At 43.9% G+C, this 16,428-nt stretch overlaps 3 protein-coding genes across 6 annotated transcripts in view; 1 reads left to right on the forward strand and 2 right to left on the reverse strand.

The window, feature by feature from the left end:
• The window catches only part of LOC126995846 (uncharacterized), a 49,214-nt gene extending 45,126 nt beyond the window's left edge, over positions 1-4,088 (reverse strand). The window contains exons 1-2 of one of the 3 annotated variants that reach the window (XM_050855721.1): positions 3,091-4,088; positions 1,658-1,786 (exon numbers count right to left, since the gene is read on the reverse strand). The gene's annotated coding sequence lies outside the window, so the exon portion shown is untranslated. Of the gene's footprint in view, positions 1-1,657; positions 2,633-3,090 lie in introns of those variants that run through there. The other 2 variants (XM_050855722.1, XM_050855720.1) reach the window with 2 other exon arrangements.
• LOC126995848 (lachesin-like) overlaps positions 1-16,428 on the forward strand; it is an 81,909-nt gene that overhangs the window by 6,636 nt on the left and 58,845 nt on the right. The gene's annotated exons all lie outside the window — the stretch shown is intronic.
• LOC126996258 (uncharacterized) lies at positions 12,737-13,808 on the reverse strand (the record flags this gene model as incomplete). Its single annotated transcript, XM_050856634.1, has 2 exons — positions 12,737-13,023; positions 13,647-13,808. Coding segments are annotated over 2 exons (360 nt in total), but the record flags the coding sequence as incomplete, so codon positions are not given.

Genomic DNA, 16,428 nt, shown 5'->3' on the forward strand with positions numbered 1-16,428 from the left:
CAGCGTTAATGTATGTCGTCACTCTCTTATGCTAAGCGGGTGTGTTACATCTGCATCACATAGTTTTGCGCTCACTCGGTCGGCTTGGGAACGGTGGCGCAGCGCTCTGAGGGCATTAACGCGGAAAGGAGGAAGCAGGGGAGGAAAAGTGTGTGTGGATAAAAAGAAACTGTAAAAAGAAGATGTTAATGCAGGGAAAGAGGGGGAAGGAAGGAAGGAAGTGGATGCAGAGTGAAAAGATGCAGAGGTTTAACCCTAGAACGCTAACCATGGGTATGAGGTACCCGAAGCGAATGACGTCATTGCCATTGTGTATGTTCCCGGTTTGTTGGGGTACCCACCTCCTCTCAGTAGCTTCATGTGCCCTTGACAGTGTGTAAGGGTCACGTTGTCTCTCTCTCTCTCTGCCTTTGTTGTAGGCCTACATTCGGGTGGCGACTACCCATGGTTGGTGTGTGAGTGTTGGGGTGTTGTCCATGTCCCTAGTGATATTGTTTTTTTAGTGATCACCTGTGGATCTGTGTGATGTGGAGGACCTGAGCCCATAGAAAAAGTTTGGAAGCCATCGATTTTTTTTTTTTTTTTTTTTTTTGAAATTTTTTTTTTTTTCCTATTTTTTTTAACATTTTTCATACCCTTTTTTCATACCAAAACAACGTTTTCAGTTTCTCTTTAATGTTAAGAGTCAAGTTTTAAGTTTTGAGTTCCCTTCATATAACTTTATTAACTTTACATTTTTTTATTTTTTTTTTTTTTTTTTTTTCGATGTACATGTTGTTTAGTAGTGGTGTGACTTTTTCTAAGGTTAGTGTTCTAGGGTTAAGGGAGGGAGAAGTGGACTGGAAGAATGTGTTAATGAGGGAAGAACAAGGAGAAAAATGTAGGTTTAAGGGAAGGAAAAGTGGAGAGGAAGAATGTGTTAATGAGGAAAGAACGTGGAGAAAAATGTAGGATCGTAATCTAATGGACCTCAATGCAGTAGTGGTAGTAGTAGTAGTAGTAGTAGTAGTAGTAGTAACAGTAGTAGTAGTTGTAGTAGTAGTAGTAGTAGTAGTAATAGTAGTAGTAGTAGTAGTAGTAGAATAGTTTATCCACCTCGAGTCGAACCCAGAAGCCCCTCCCCAAAGGCGATGTAGGAAGGGCATAGCCGCTCTGTTGCTGGTGACTGGTTGATGGTGATGGGCAGCTAAGCCGATTTGGTTTGGGTGAAACCTGTTAATTTACTAAAAAAAATCATATTCTGTGTAATGCGTAAAATACATCAACAAACGAGAATCGTGAATACATTTGCTGTCACCTAACATAAAAAAGTAATGGGTATCCGTAATCGTGGAGCAGATATTGGGTGAGTGAATGGACATTTCAAAAAGACCTTAGCGTGTAGAAGTAGTAGTAGTAGTAGTAGTAGTAGTAGTAGTAGTAATAATAGTAGTAGTAGTAGAACTGTAGAAGTAGTAGTAGTTGTAGTAGTAGCAAAACTTTTATAAGTGGTAGAGTAAGCAGGAACAATCATGTAATAGGTAAGAACAATTAGGTGAGAACAATCAGGATGAGATAAGAACAAACAGGTTAGAAGAATTAAGCATGAACAGTCAGCTAAGAACAGAGTCGGTATTACTTTCAACAAATGATTAATTGTACTCCTGAGATAAGTTACCTTTCTATTCACAACATTTTCCAGCGTTCAGTTTCGTGTATCGTCCAAAGTCTTGCGCGCTGCACTGGACATAAGGAAAACTTGAGCAAGGGGTGACAGCACAGCCTCCGGCGCGCACTGTAGCCACGCCTATAGTATATAAACAACAACAGTGATCGAAGTGGTGAAGGAGGAGGAAGGGAAAGCGGGTGTATTGAGGTGAACAGAGCCATGGAATAGGAGAGTCTGGGCTCCTTCACCCCAGGTTGTTTTCCAAAAAGCCGCGTGAAACTCAAATTGATGCTTCTTTTTTTACAGTAAAGGAAGCAGCTCAAGGTAAAAAAAATATAATGAAAAAAGCTCGCTAATCACTGTCCCAATAAAAAAGTTTAGAGGAGTGGCCAAAAGAGGTGTCATTTTGGGGAGGAGAGGTATCTTGATATATACTGATACAATAGTGCTTTTTCATGTCAGGATCTCGAAGAGGTACCTAGAGCACACACAAACACACACACACAAAAAAAAATTGAATCAGCATGAATGTAAATTTCGCGCGGCTCTGTGGGTACCAACTTGGGGCCTGTGATGAAGGTGGCCAAACTCTCCTACACTATGGCACTGGAGTTAAAGTGTGGTCCCCTGAAGAAGCCGTCAACGGGACTACACTCACCTCGGTACAACTGCATTTCCTTCCTCCTCCTCCTCCTCCTCCTACCGGACAAAAGTGTACAGGTAATAATAATGATAATATCCTGATTAGATACCGGTGGTTGGATATGAAAGCCAAACAACAACAGTATAATACATGGTGATAACAATAGTAAGATGGGCAAGAGGAAGAATGAAAATAATGATGATTAATTGCATGAAACGTACCTGTTTACACCTGTGGGGGAAAATTACAGCAAAAACAAGAGAAATATAATACTTGGTAGAAATAATAATAATAATAATAATAATAATAATAATAATAATAATAATAATAATAATAATAATAATAATAATAATAGCAAAACCCCTAATAGAAAATACTAATTATAAAAAAAACACTGAATTCAACGTGTGTTTTCAAACCTGTGTGGGGAAAAAGAACGGCAAAACAACAATATATGGTAAATGTTAATAATAATAGTAATAATAGCGACGAAAGTGATAGAGAACAACAATAATAACAAAAAATATAAATACATAAATATATATAAATTCAAGGCATCTTTTCAAACCTGTATGGGGATAAAAGAACAACAAAACAATAGAAATAAACTGCATGGTAATAATAACAATAATAATAGGAGGAATAACAGGAAGAACATGAAAAAAAACGAATATAAAAATCAAGACGAGGACGAATGAGATGAAGAAAAATTAGTGGTCGCAGAAGTAGAAGGACAGAAGAATTAAGATAAAGAACAAAATCATAATAAAATCTGAACAATTCTTTAACTCGCACTTACTGTTCGTTGTCTTGGTGGTGGTGAGTGGTGGTGGTGGTGGTGGTGGTGATGAGGGTGATGACCAGCGACACACACACACCACAAGCAGCTCGTGAGGAGATCCCTGAACGCCCTCACACACACACACACACACACACACACACACACACACACACACACACACACAAACGATACTTTCTAAACCTACATACTACATAAAATAAAGTCTAGTTTGCTGAGATTCTCCCTTTTTTTCCTCTTCCGCAAGAAAAAAAATATGAGACTTTTTTCTTCATATTTTTGTAACTTAAAAACAAGGAAAGAAAATGGAAGAGATAAATTTCACTATACCATCCTCACCGTGCATACACATCCCCCATCACCATCCATACAAGACACATCCTTCTCCATCATCACTATCATCATCATCATCATCATCAGTCGCTTGGTGGTGTGTGTGAAGGCTTAGCACAGACCCCACGCCTCTACCTGTGATGTGTGTGTGTCGAGGCGGTGAGCTAATACACTGACCGTCTTCCCTATCATCTTCCTCCTCTTCTTCCTCTTCTTTATCCTCTTCTTTATCATCTTCTTTCTCTTCATTGTCCTCTTCTTTCTCTTCATTGTCCTCTTCTTTATCCTCTTCTTCCTCCTCTTCTTTGTCCTCCTCTTTATCCTCTTCTTTCTCTTCTTTGTCCTTTTCTTTGTCCTTTTCGTTATCCTCTTCTTTCTATTCTTTGTCCTTTTCTTTATCTCTTCTTTCTCATCTTTGTCCTTTTCTTTGTCCTCGTCTTTATCCTCTTCTTTTTCTTTTTTGTCCTCTTCTTTATCCTCTTCTTCCTCCTGTTCGTATCAATTCCGCTTTCTCCTCTTCTTCGTAATTGAATCTTTCTTCGCATTTAGTTAGTGACTTTTTCCCTCTCATCTTCCTCTTTTCTAATGTTGAGAGAAGCTGCGAATGGATAAAAGAAAAAACACAATTAGATGATATAACAAAGATGATTAAAGTCAAGAAATGGCAATGAGCTTTCTTGTTTTTTTTTATGTTTTTGGCCTTGAGCTGCTTCCTTTGCTGCAAATCAATAATATCCTTTTTTTTTTGCATTTCCGTTAGTTAAGAATTGTAAAGTTTTCAATTATTAGTCTCTCTCTCTCTCTCTCTCTCTCTCTCTCTCTCTCTCTCTCTCTCTCTCTCTCTCTCTCTCTCTCTCTCCTTCCTTATATAATCTCGTAATTCTCCTCCTCCTCCTCTTTCTCCTCCTCTTTAAAAGAACTCGTTATATGACCCCTCCTCGTCCTCCTCCTCCTCCTCCTCCTCCTCCTTCTTCTCCTTCTCCTCCTCCATCTAATCCTTCACCACCTTCCCTTCTTCCCTCTTTGATTTCCTGTTTCCTCTATGAACGACTCCTCCTCCTCCTCCTCCTCCTCCTCCTCCTTCATCTAATCCTCCACCACTTTCCCAACTTCCCTCTTTAATTTCCTGTTTCCTCTATGAACGACTCTTCCTCCTCCTCCTCCTTCCTCCTCCTCCTTTCCTTCTCCTCTCTTTATAATTGGAGAAGAGGAAGGAAGAGGAGGAGAGGGTAATGAATGGGGGCATCAATGAAGAATACGAAACATGCAAAACGACAACTTATCTCCTCTCGCTTACCAAAAACAGACAAGTCAATTAAATCAGTTCATTAAAGCATCACACACACACACACACACACACACACACACACACACACACACACACACACACAAAGAACAAGAAGTTGGGCGAGTAACTAATACAAACATTATGAGTAGAAGTATACAATTTTTTTCTTTAAAAAGCAGCAGCGGTAAAGTAGTAGTTTAGTATCAATAGTAGTAGTAGTAGTAGTAGTAGTAGTAGTAGTAGTAGTAGTAGTAGTAGTAGTAGTGGTGGTGATAGTTGTAGCCAGGGTTGGGTCCAAGTACATGTACTTGTATTTGTACTTGGACTTAAGTACAGATTTTCATGTACTTGTACTTGGAAGACTAAAAATTCAATTATACTTGTACTTGTACTTAGAAACAAAGTACTTGAAAAATACCAAGTACAATGAGTGTTATGATATTGTAGTGTAATGTCATTATGTCTCATTAATGTGTATATACGAAAACTACTAACTTTTGTGCTTTGCGAATCTGTGACAGGAACTTTTTTTTATCACATAAGGTACTTGTACTAAAGTGCCCTATATTCGCCCAATATACTGAAAATACATACAAGGAACCTGCCAGACTGTTCATCAGCAGTCATAATGACCAACGATTTGGACACCCGATGGCCATACAATCATCAGAGGGCACCACCCAGGGGGACCCAGTGGCCATGGCAATGTTTGCCCTGGGAATGATGAAGCTGCAGGACATCATCCGCCATGAAAACACCAACGTCAAACAGGTGGCGTATGCGGATGACCTCACCGGGGTAGGAAAGTCTGCAGACCTCAGGAAATGGTGGGACCTCGTCAATGAACACGGCCCTAAAATAGGGTACCGTCCCAACGCCACGAAGTCCGTGGTGATTGTAAAACCAGAGGCATACGATCGGGCCAAAACAGCATTCCAGGGCAGTAACGTGAAACTGTCAGTGACTGGCGAAAGACACCTCGGGACAGTCATTGGAACAGCTGATTATAGAATCGAATATGTGAAAACAGCTGTAAAGCGCTGGGAGTCAGAACTGCAGAGGCTGAGCGAGATCGCCAAAACAGAAAAGCAGGCAGCCTACGCAGCATTTACGTACGGTGTCAAGCATAAATGGAACTACCTCATGAGGACAGTTCCTGATGTTGCTCCGCTACTAAAACCTCTGGAAGATGCTATCAGAAACACCTTCATACCGGCGATAGCAAATGGGAGATGTCCCAGCGACCAGGAGCGGAGGTTGCTGGAGTTGCCGCCAAGAATGGGTGGGCTCGGCATCATCAACCCGCAAAATCTGGCTGAGTCTGAATTCGGGAACTCAATCCGAATCACAGCCTCCTTGACCGGATATATTACCAATCAAAATGAAAGGGGAGAAGACAACCCTCAAGATATTAGGTCACTAAGGAATGAAATCTCCATAAACAGAGAAGAAAAACAGAGAGACACTCTGAGTGACCTAATGAGAGAACTCCCAGAAGACACAAGGAGGAGGACAGATATTGCACAGGAAGTGGGCGCTTCAAACTGGCTAACCACACTACCTATCAGGGCAAAAGGCTTCAACTTAAACAAAAAAGAATTCACTGATGCCCTTGCCCTCAGGTATGGCTGGCCAGTGGATGGGCTCCCAAACATGTGTAACTGTGGCTCACCCTTCAACCAAAACCATGCCATGACATGCAAGAGAGGAGGTTTCGTCTGCATGAGACATGATGAAGTGAGAGACGTAACAGCTCAAATGCTGAAAGAAGTCTGTCACGACGTGACTGTGGAACCCATGCTGCTCCCTCTGCAAGGCGAACACCTCGCCAGACGCACCGCTAATGTTTCGAACGAAGCACGAGTGGATGTTAGCGCCAGAGGGTTTTGGACTCGTGGACAAAGGGCATATTTTGACATAAGGATCTTTGATCCCATGGCCCATTGCCACAGAGACCTGATCCTTGATGCAGCCCACAGAAGAAACGAACAAGAGAAGAACAGAGCATATGAAGAAAGAATACAGAATGTGGACCAGGGCTCCTTCACCCCGGTAGTATTCACGACGTCAGGAGGGATGGGACCAAGGGCGCAGAGCTTCTACGCAAGACTCGCCGAAACACTGGCGGATAAGAAACAGCAGCCAAGAAGCAGTGTGGTCGCCTGGATGAGATGCAGGCTGTCCTTCTCCCTCCTAAGGTCAGCCATGGTCTGCCTGAGAGGAACCAGGTCACCTGCACCCAAAACCACCCGCATTGCCGACCTGGACTTTGAGGCGACGGTGGTTGATAGTCGTATCAGCCACAAGCTCTGTTAGCTTAAGAAAAATATGTTTAGTAAGGTTTGTAATACTAAATAAAGATGGTTGTCGGCCACAGTCATTGGCGGGGTGGGGCCAATGAATTGCTTTGTGAAAGGATATGAGAAAATATACCGCTCACAACGCAACACTAATAGATGGAGGCCTGTTTAAAAAAAAAAGTAGTAGTAGTAGTAGTAGTAGTAGTAGTAGTAGTAGTAGTAGTAGTAGTAGTAGTAGTAGTAGTAGTAGTAGTAGTAGTAGTAGTAGTAGTAGTAGTAGTAGTAGTAGTAGTAGTAGTGGTAGTAGTAGTAGTAGTAGTAGTAGTAGTAGTAGTAGTAGTAGTAGTAGTAGTAGTGGTAGAAGTAGTAGTAGTAGTAGTAGTAGTAGTAGTAGTAGTAGTAGTAGTAGTAGAAAGCAGCACCTCAGCGCCGCGAGATGACTGGAATTAACATATTGTGAGTAAGGGACGACCAGCCGTGTTGTGATCCCGGGCGGTCAATGAATACTAACCAGCCTCTAGCCATATTTGTGTGTGTGTGTGTGTGTGTGTGTGTGTGTTAGAGAGAGAGAGAGAGAGAGAGAGATGCAGATAAATAGGCAGATAACCGGAGACATGAAACAACACAGACAAATACAGACATACAGACATACACACGTACATACATACATAAACACAGACAGAAAACATGGTCATACAAACAGAGACACTGACAAAGACAGACCAGCATATAGACAGGCCAGTAGTAGACAGAACAGAAAAGACAGACAGGCAGACCATAAGACACACACACACACACACACACACACACACACACACACACACACTAAAAAAAAAAAAGACAACAGAGGAAGATGATAAACACATGACAGTAATATTCGCAATGACAGTCTGAATGGTGATGGTGATGATAGTGATGGTGATGGTGGTGATAGTGATGGTGATGGTGGTGATAGCAATGGTGAGGGATGGCGGCGGATAGGGTGGGCGTGGCGTAGCGGTGGTTGGGGGAAGGGGAGTGGAGGGGAGATACCTGAGCGGGTGAGAATACATGAGGACAGGTGACTCGAGTTTTCATGTTACCAGGCGAGAGAGAGAGAGAGAGAGAGAGAGAGAGATGTTGACAGTCTTCTCTGGCAGCCTGTCTGTCCGATACGTTGTTTGTCTTTGTCTATCTGCCTGCTCCTATTCTTGAAGTAATTATCATGCAATCTCTCTCTCTCTCTCTCTCTCTCTCTCTCTCTCTCTCTCTCTGTATGTATAATGTACTTGTCTGCCTCTCTGTTTTTCTGTCTCCGGTTATCCGCCTTTTTATCTGTCTGTCTGTCTCTCTGTCTGTCTCTCTATTTTGTTAGTTTTTCTCTTTTTTCTCATTTTATCTTTTCTTCCTTTCCTTCTATCATCCCCATTTTTTTTCTTTCTCTGACTCATTTATTCTCTCTCTCTCTCTCTCTCTCTCTCTCTCTCTCTCTCTCTCTCTCTCTCTCTCTCTCTCTCTCTCTCTCTCTCTCTCTCTCTCTCTCTCTCTCTCTCTCAGCATGGGCCTTGGAGCATCATTATCACTGCCAATAACATAATCATCACGTTAGGAGTCCACTGTTATTTGTCTTGTTACTTCATCTCTCTCTCTCTCTCTCTCTCTCTCTCTCTCTCTCTCTCTCTCTCTCTCTCTCTCTCTCTCTCTCTCTCTCTCTCTCTCTCTCTCTCTCTCTCTCTCCTTGGCTATAATAATAAATAGTGTCTTAGTCAATCACGAGCCCTCAAGAGCTTCGCGGACGCCTTTCTAATGTGCCGTGACAGATACAAACACCAACGCGTGCTTCCTTCACTCGGCCCGGAACATGGAAGCATGGAAATGCAGGCAGCATAAAGCCTATTGGTTCATTATGAGGTTGCCTGCTCTGGTGATTTAATCGGCTCGACAGTCACTTCGTGTCCGCAGGGCAGATCAAAGCACTTCAGTATTAAATTTATTCCGGACGCAGCAAAATAGCGGTCGATTCGATTTTTAAAGGAGTGCATGGTATTGGCGGATGACTCGGTTTGAGAAGAAACTCCTGCCAATGTCTGTGCTGCATCGCCTTGCTTGAATTGGTAGATCGTTATTTCTAGTTCTTGTGTTGGTTTGCAACTCAAGGAATTTAGAGTAACCGACATTACTGAAGTTCTGCAAGTACTTAAAGACCTCAATTAAATCTCCTCTTAAGCGTCTCTTTTCCAGCGAAAAGAGGTTTAGTCACCTAGTCGTTCTTCATACGGTTGAGCCCTCAAGGTCGGAATCAGTTTTGTAGCTCGTCGGTGAACTATTTCCAGTAACTCAATATCCTTCCTGTAATTAGGGGACCAGAACTGCACCGCATATTCGAGGTGAGGCCTTACCATTGAATTATGCAAGGTTAAGATTACTTATGGCGTCTTGCACTCAAAGTTCCTCGCTATGAATCCGAGCATAGTGATGGCTTTTTTATATGCCTTTTTACAGTGTTTTCCATGTTTCAAGTTGATGCTGATGGAAAAAAGGAGGGAAGGAGAAAACGAAGAAAGAATGGAAGGAAGGGGGAGGAAGGAAAGAAGGAAGGAAAGGAAGAAAAAAATATGAAAACATGAAATGACAGGCAACAGAAAGCCTATTGGCTCATTACGAGGTTGCCTGCTGTAGAGCCGTGATCTGCCTGACAGTCACTTGGTGCCTGCAGAGCAGTTCTAGGCATTTCGGTGCGTATTTTCAGTTTACTCCTGTTGTCACAAAGTGACAGTTGATGCGAATTTTGAAGGAGTTGATGGTTTCTGCACTTACTACTTCAGCAGGGAGGTCGTTCGAATGGCGTATGACTCGGTTAAAGAAGAAACTTCTACCAATGTCTGTGTTGCATAGCTTCGCTTGAATGGGCAGGAAAGGAAAGGAAAATAAGGAAGGGAGAAAAGGAAGGAAGTAATGAAAGAAGGAAGGAAGAAAGAAGGAAGGAAGGAAGAAGGAAGAAAGGGAAAAAGGAAGAAAGGAGGTGGGAAGGAAGGAAGGAAAAAAAGGAAGGAAGGAAGGAAGGCTCGCTTAAAACACAAAATAACAGCCTGCCTTTGATGGAGCAGCTTAACGCAGCCGAACCCAACTTTATGACTCGTCTCAGTAACTCCTCTATTTACACCACGCCTGAAAACGCATTAAACACTCCCTCCCTCCCTTTGATGCTGCAAGTTGACATACTCAGCTAAACTTTCATTACTCTGAGTAACTCTTTTTATGAGCCGAGTAGACTAAGATTTATCGTCGCTGAAAATATATGAAAGAATAATTAGGTCATATTCCTCAACACCCAAGCACACACATATCCTCCTCCTCCTCCCACTTTTCTCCCTATCCTCCTCCTCCTCCCACTTTTCTCCATATCCTCCTCCTCCTCCCACTTTTTTCCTATCCTCCTCCTCCTCCCACTTTTCTCCCTATCCTCCTCCCCCTCCTCCCACTTGATACTGTTTACCTGTCTCAATACCTCCTCTACTCACTGACTACATGATAAAGTTTCACAAGCAGCTTCATAAACACCCCATAAAAAGAGCAATGAATATATCAGGATTAACGTAACCAAATATAATGAATCTCTCAATACTCTATTCACTCGATACGTTAATCTTTCATATGCAGCTTCATAAACATTCATAAAGAGAGCAATGAATAATGAATATCGTAAGCAAACATAATAAATCTCTCAATCTCCTATTCACTCGATATGTTAATCCTTCATATGCAGCTCCATAAACATCCATAAAGAGAGCAATGAAAATATCAGGATTACCGTAACCAAACAGCATAAATCTCCCAGTAACTTCTCTCCTCACTAACCATATGATAAATATTCACATGCAGCTTCATAAACAGCCATAAAAAGAGCAATGAATATATCAGGATTAGCGTAACCAAATAGAATAGTAATCGCTGTCTCAGAAACTTCTCTCCTCACTGACTCTATGCTAAACAGTTTTATACATGCAGCCGAGCCAGGCGATGATTTATGTGTCGATAACTCAAACACGTGATGATTAATGTGTGTGATAAGGTGGAGGGGGGGAAGAGGGGAAGGGAGGAAGGAATGGAGGGAGGAATGGAGGAAGGAAGGAAGGAAGGGAGGGTGGAAACAAGCAATGAAGAAATTTTGCACAGAAAAGGTATCAAACAAAAGCTAAGGACCAAAAACGGGAGATAAAGTAAGGTGGAGAGAGGGAGGAAAGGGGGAAAGGAGGGAAGGAAAGGAAGAAGGGAGAAGAGAAACATATGATGAAGAATTTATGCACAGAAAAGGTATCAAACAGGAGTAAAGGACCAAAAACAGAAGGCAAAGTAAGGTGGATGAAGGAAGGAAGGAAGGAAGGAAGGAAGGAAGGAAGGGAGGGAGGAGAGAAACCTATGATGAAGAAATTATGCACAGAAAAGGTATGAGACAAGAGTAAAGGACCAAAAAAAACAGAAAATAAAGTAGGGTGGAGGGAGGGAGAAAGGGAGAAAGTGAGGAAGGAAGGAAGGAAGGGAGGGAGGGAGGGAGTAAAGGAAGAAAGGGAGGAAACTAGCGATGAAGAAATTATGCACAGAAAAGGTATGAGACAAGAGTAAAGGACCAAAAAAAACAGAAAATAAAGTAGGGTGGAGGGAGGGAGAAAGGGAGAAAGTGAGGAAGGAAGGAAGGGAGGGAGGGGGGAAGTAAAGGGAGGGAGGGGGGAAGTAAAGGGAGGGAGGGAGGGAGAAAGCTAGCGATGAAGAAATTATACACACAAAAGGTATCAAACAAGCTGCAAAGGACCAAAAACAGGGAATAAAATAGGACGGAGGAAGGAAGGAAGGAAGAGAAGAAGGGAGGAAGGAAGGGAGGAAAAGAGGGAGGAAGGGAGGAGAGAAACCAGCGATGAAGAAATTATGCAAAGGTATCAAACACGAGTGAAGGACCAAAAACAGGAAATAAAGTAGGGAGGGAGGAGAGGAGGGAGGGGAGGGAGGAGGAGGGAGGAGGGAGGGAAGGAGGGAGGGAAGGGGGGAAGGACGTGATGAAGTAATTACACACATAAAGGTATACAAGTCACGAGCGGTCGGACCAAAAAGGACATTCATACGTTGCAACATTTAATAAGCATGAGGACAAGGACAGGAGAGAGAGAGAGAGAGAGAGAGAGAGAGAGAGAGAGAGAGAGAGAGAGAGAGAGAGAGAGAGAGAGAATTCATACGTTGCAACATTTAATAAGCATGAGGACAAGGACAGAGAGAGAGAGAGAGAGAGATCAGGTAACTATGAACAGGAGAGATACAAAACAAGAGATATGAGCAACAACAAACAAACAAACAAAACACATTTACCATTATGAGCATAGGGTGGAGGACGAAAGGAAGAGAAAGAGAGAAAGAAATGGGAAAAGCGAGAGATAATGGTACGTGACAAAAACACGGATGAGAGAAAGAGAGAAAGAAAGGTAGAAGGAGAGGAAAGAAAAATACTCGATGATGAAATTAAAGCGAGAGATAATGGTACAGGACAAAAACACGGATGAGAGAAAGAGAGAAAGAAAGGTAGGAGAGGAAAATACACGATGATGAAATTAAAGCGAAATAAATGGTAAAGAACAACAGCCGGAGACCCAAACGAAGGTGGCCAACTGTTACGGGTATAAAGATTAGATAAAAAAAATAACTATATCATCTCTCTCCCTTCCTTCCTTCCTCCACCATAAGTAACGTCAATAAAATCTGTAAAGAAGAATTAGGTCCATATTTTCAAACGTCTCTGGCCCCCATTACGACTATTTCTCAAGGCCACAGAGAAGATTAACCGGCTACTCATGTGTGATTTCTTCGTTCGTGGTGCAGAAGTCGGTAAAAGTCGTGGTGCAGAATTCGGTAAAAATCGTGGTGCAGAAGTCGGTAAAAGTCGTGGTGCAGAAGTCGGTAAAAATCGTGGTGCAGAAGTCGGTAAAAATCGTGGTGCAGAAGTCGGTAAAAGTCGTGGTGCAAAGTCGTGGTGCAGAAGTCGTGGTGCAGAAGTCGGTAAAAGTCGTGGTGCAAAGTCGTGGTGCAGAAGTCGTGGTGCAGAAGTCGGTAAAAGTCGTGGTGCAAAGTCGTGGTGCAGAAGTCGTGGTGCAGAAGTCGGTAAAAGTCGTGGTGCAGAAATCGGTAAAAGTCGTGGTGCAGAAGTCGTGGTGCAGAAGTTCGTGGTGCAGAAGTCGTGGTGCAGAAGTTCGTGGTGCAGAAGTTCGTGGTGCAGAAGTCGTGGTGCAGAAGTTCGTGGTGCAGAAGTCGTGGTGCAGAAGTTCGTGGTGCAGAAGTTCGTGGTGCAGAAGTCGTGGTGCAGAAGTTCGTGGTGCAGAAGTTCGTGGTGCAGAAGTCGTGGTGCAGAAGTTCGTGGTGCAGAAGTTCGTGGTGCAGAAGTCGTGGTGCAGAAGTTCGTGGTGCAGAAGTCATGGTGCAGAAGTCGGTAAAAGTCGTGGTGTAGACGTTCGTGGTGCAGAAGTCGTGATGCAGAAGTCGGTAAAAGTCGTGGTGCAGAAGTCGTGGTGCAGAAGTCGGTAAAAGTCGTGGTGCAGAAGTCGTGGTGCAGAAGTCGGTAAAAGTCGTGGTGCAGAAGTCGTGGTGCAGAAGTCGGTAAAAGTCGTGGTGCAGACGTTCGTGGTGCAGAAGTCGTGATGCAGAAGTCGGTAAAAGTCGTGGTGCAGAAGTCGGTAAAAGTCGTGATGCAGAAGTCGGTAAAAGTCGTGATGCAGAAGTCGGTAAAAGTCGTGGTGCAGAAGTCGGTAAAAGTCGTGGTGCAGAAGTCGTGGTGCAGAAGTCGGTAAAAGTCGTGATGCAGAAGTCGGTAAGAGTCGTGGTGCAGAAGTCGGTAAAAGTCGTGGTGCAGAAGTCGGTAAAAGTCGTGGTGCAGAAGTCGTGGTGCAGAAGTCGGTAAAAGTCGTGGTGCAGACGTTCGTGGTGCAGAAGTTAGTGGTGCAGAAGTCGGTAGAAGTCGTGTAAAACTATCACTAGGATCACAAAATAGTCCTTGAAAATCCCAGCAATTTTTACGAGAGGCTTTTTAAACAGGCGAGCAAAGTTACCAAGACGTTTAAGACTTACCGATTATGAAGAATTAAATGCAAAATAAACATATTCCCTTCTCTTTCTTTCTTCCATCACCATAAGTTCATAAGTCGACCTTTAAGTCCGTATTTTTAAGCGTATCAGTCACTCAGTTCGCCCGTCTGAAAAGTCTCTCGTGGAAGGTCCTGGGTTTCTCATGGGCTGTCTCGTGATCCTAGTGATGGTTTTACACGGCCGCTGCACCTTGAACAGGAAAAGTCACCCCTGAAAACCCGGTTCGTCCTCTCTGTGGCCTTAGGAAATAGTAATAGAGGGAGCTCAGTATGTTAACAATATCAACTTTAAACACGACACACTAAACGTTTGCCTTCCTAATGGTGAGCCTTGAGCCATGAACGTCCTTCCTCAGTGGGCAAACGAGGTGGATGATGATTGTAGGAACGTTGAAATATGGTAGAGTGGTAGAGACTGTGTATGTATGGGTATAATCTCTCTCTCTCTCTCTCTCTCTCTCTCTCTCTCTCTCTCTCTCTCTCATAAGGAGGAGTGGCCATATTAGGGTAAATTGTGGAAATTGGAAGATACATGTGTTTAGGAGTGTGTGTGTGTGTGTGTGCGTGTGTGTGTGTGTGTGTGTGTGAGAGAGAAAGAGAGAGAGAGAGAGAGAGAGAGAGAGAGAGAGTGTCAGATAGAATAAAAAAGATTAATGTTGAGGATTAGGGAATAGGTGCTCTCTCTCTCTCTCTCTCTCTCTCTCACACACACATACACACACAAAAACACAACACACTTGCTCACTCTCATTGCCACAACATATAACGTTTCCTGACTCGCCAACCACATTCTCTCTCTCTCTCTCTCTCTCTCTCTCTCTCTCTCTCTCTCTCTCTCTCTCTCTCTCTCTCTCTCTCTCTCACACACACATACACACAAAAACACAACACACTTGCTCACTCTCATTGCCACAACATATAACGTTTCCTGACTCGCCAACCACATTCTCTCTCTCTCTCTCTCTCTCTCTCTCTCTCTCTCTCTCTCTCTCTCTCTCTCTCTCTCTCTCTCTCTCGCCTAAGTAAACATACCAGTAGCGGCTGTTCCCTTGTTGCTATTCTATGTCTTGAGATCGAATGATTATGTTACTCAAGATGTGAATGAGAGATTTGTCAAGTGCCTCATTCATCACCACCTCCATAACTACACTACTATTACTACTACTACTACTACTACTACTACATAAATGATACCTCCACCCATGTTTATTTTCCCGACACATAATGATGGAGGGCTCCATAGCTTGGAGGTCATTAGCCCCAACTCTGTTCGCTAATGACTGTGGCATCCAACCATATCGCTAATACTACCTGACACTAAATCACCTATCATCTATTACGTCTAGATCCCCCTTTCCTTCCCTACTCAAGTCACTCCCGACCCACTCTAATGTCACTCTCCACCACTGTGGCTCCATAGTCCATATTGGAGATGTTGGTGGCTTTTGGGCCAGAGTGTCTGGTGCCCCTGAGACATAGGATGGCCGACCTGAGCAGGGAGAACGAGAGGCGACACCTCATCCAGGCGATAACGTGACTCCTTGGCTGATGCTTCTTTTCTGAGATTAGTTCCGCGAGGCGTGCGTAGAAGCACTGGGCCCTGGGACCCATCTCGCCGGATGTGGTGTAGACGAGGGGGGTGAAGCTGCCCTGATCCACATGTTGGATTCTTTCACCGTATGCCCTCGTCTTCTCCTGCTCGTTCCTGTGGTGGGCGGCTTGCAGGGGCAGCTCACGGTGACAGGCAGCCATCAGGTCGAATATGCGGATGTCCATGAACGCCCGCTGTCCGCGCACCCAGAATCCGCGGGCACTTACATCAACCCGTGCCTCCTGTGAGGTATTGGCTGTCCTGTACCGAAGGTGTTCGCCGTCCAGGGGAAGCAGTGCCGGCTCGGTAGTGACGTCTTGGCATACCTCCCCGAGCATGCGGGGTTCGAATCCCCACGCTACCACCTTGGATTTTTCAGTCACCGCCGAGTGGCTTAAAACTACCCACATGCTGTCCTGAAGACCACCCATCAACTCGGACTCTAGAGGAAGCCGTCCAAGCGAATCAAGAACGAGTTCCGGGGGGCAGCATGAGCCAATACAAGATGGCGCCACTATAAACACTCGCCTGCGCCATAACGGGCTGGGCCGACCATCAGGCCCCACCGCGAAGAAGACTTGGGCCGACCACCAGGCCCCACCGGGAAGAAGCCTACCGGCGCAATAGGCCGCAACGTAAAAAAAAAAAAGAAAAAAAAGCTGGCTGTCGGATCCTTCACTTCATCGTGTCGAATACAGACGAAGCCTCCTTTTTTACATGTCATGG

Source organism: Eriocheir sinensis, chromosome 9 (assembly GCF_024679095.1).
Source record: "Eriocheir sinensis breed Jianghai 21 chromosome 9, ASM2467909v1, whole genome shotgun sequence".
NCBI classification, from domain to species: Eukaryota; Metazoa; Arthropoda; class Malacostraca; order Decapoda; family Varunidae; genus Eriocheir; species Eriocheir sinensis.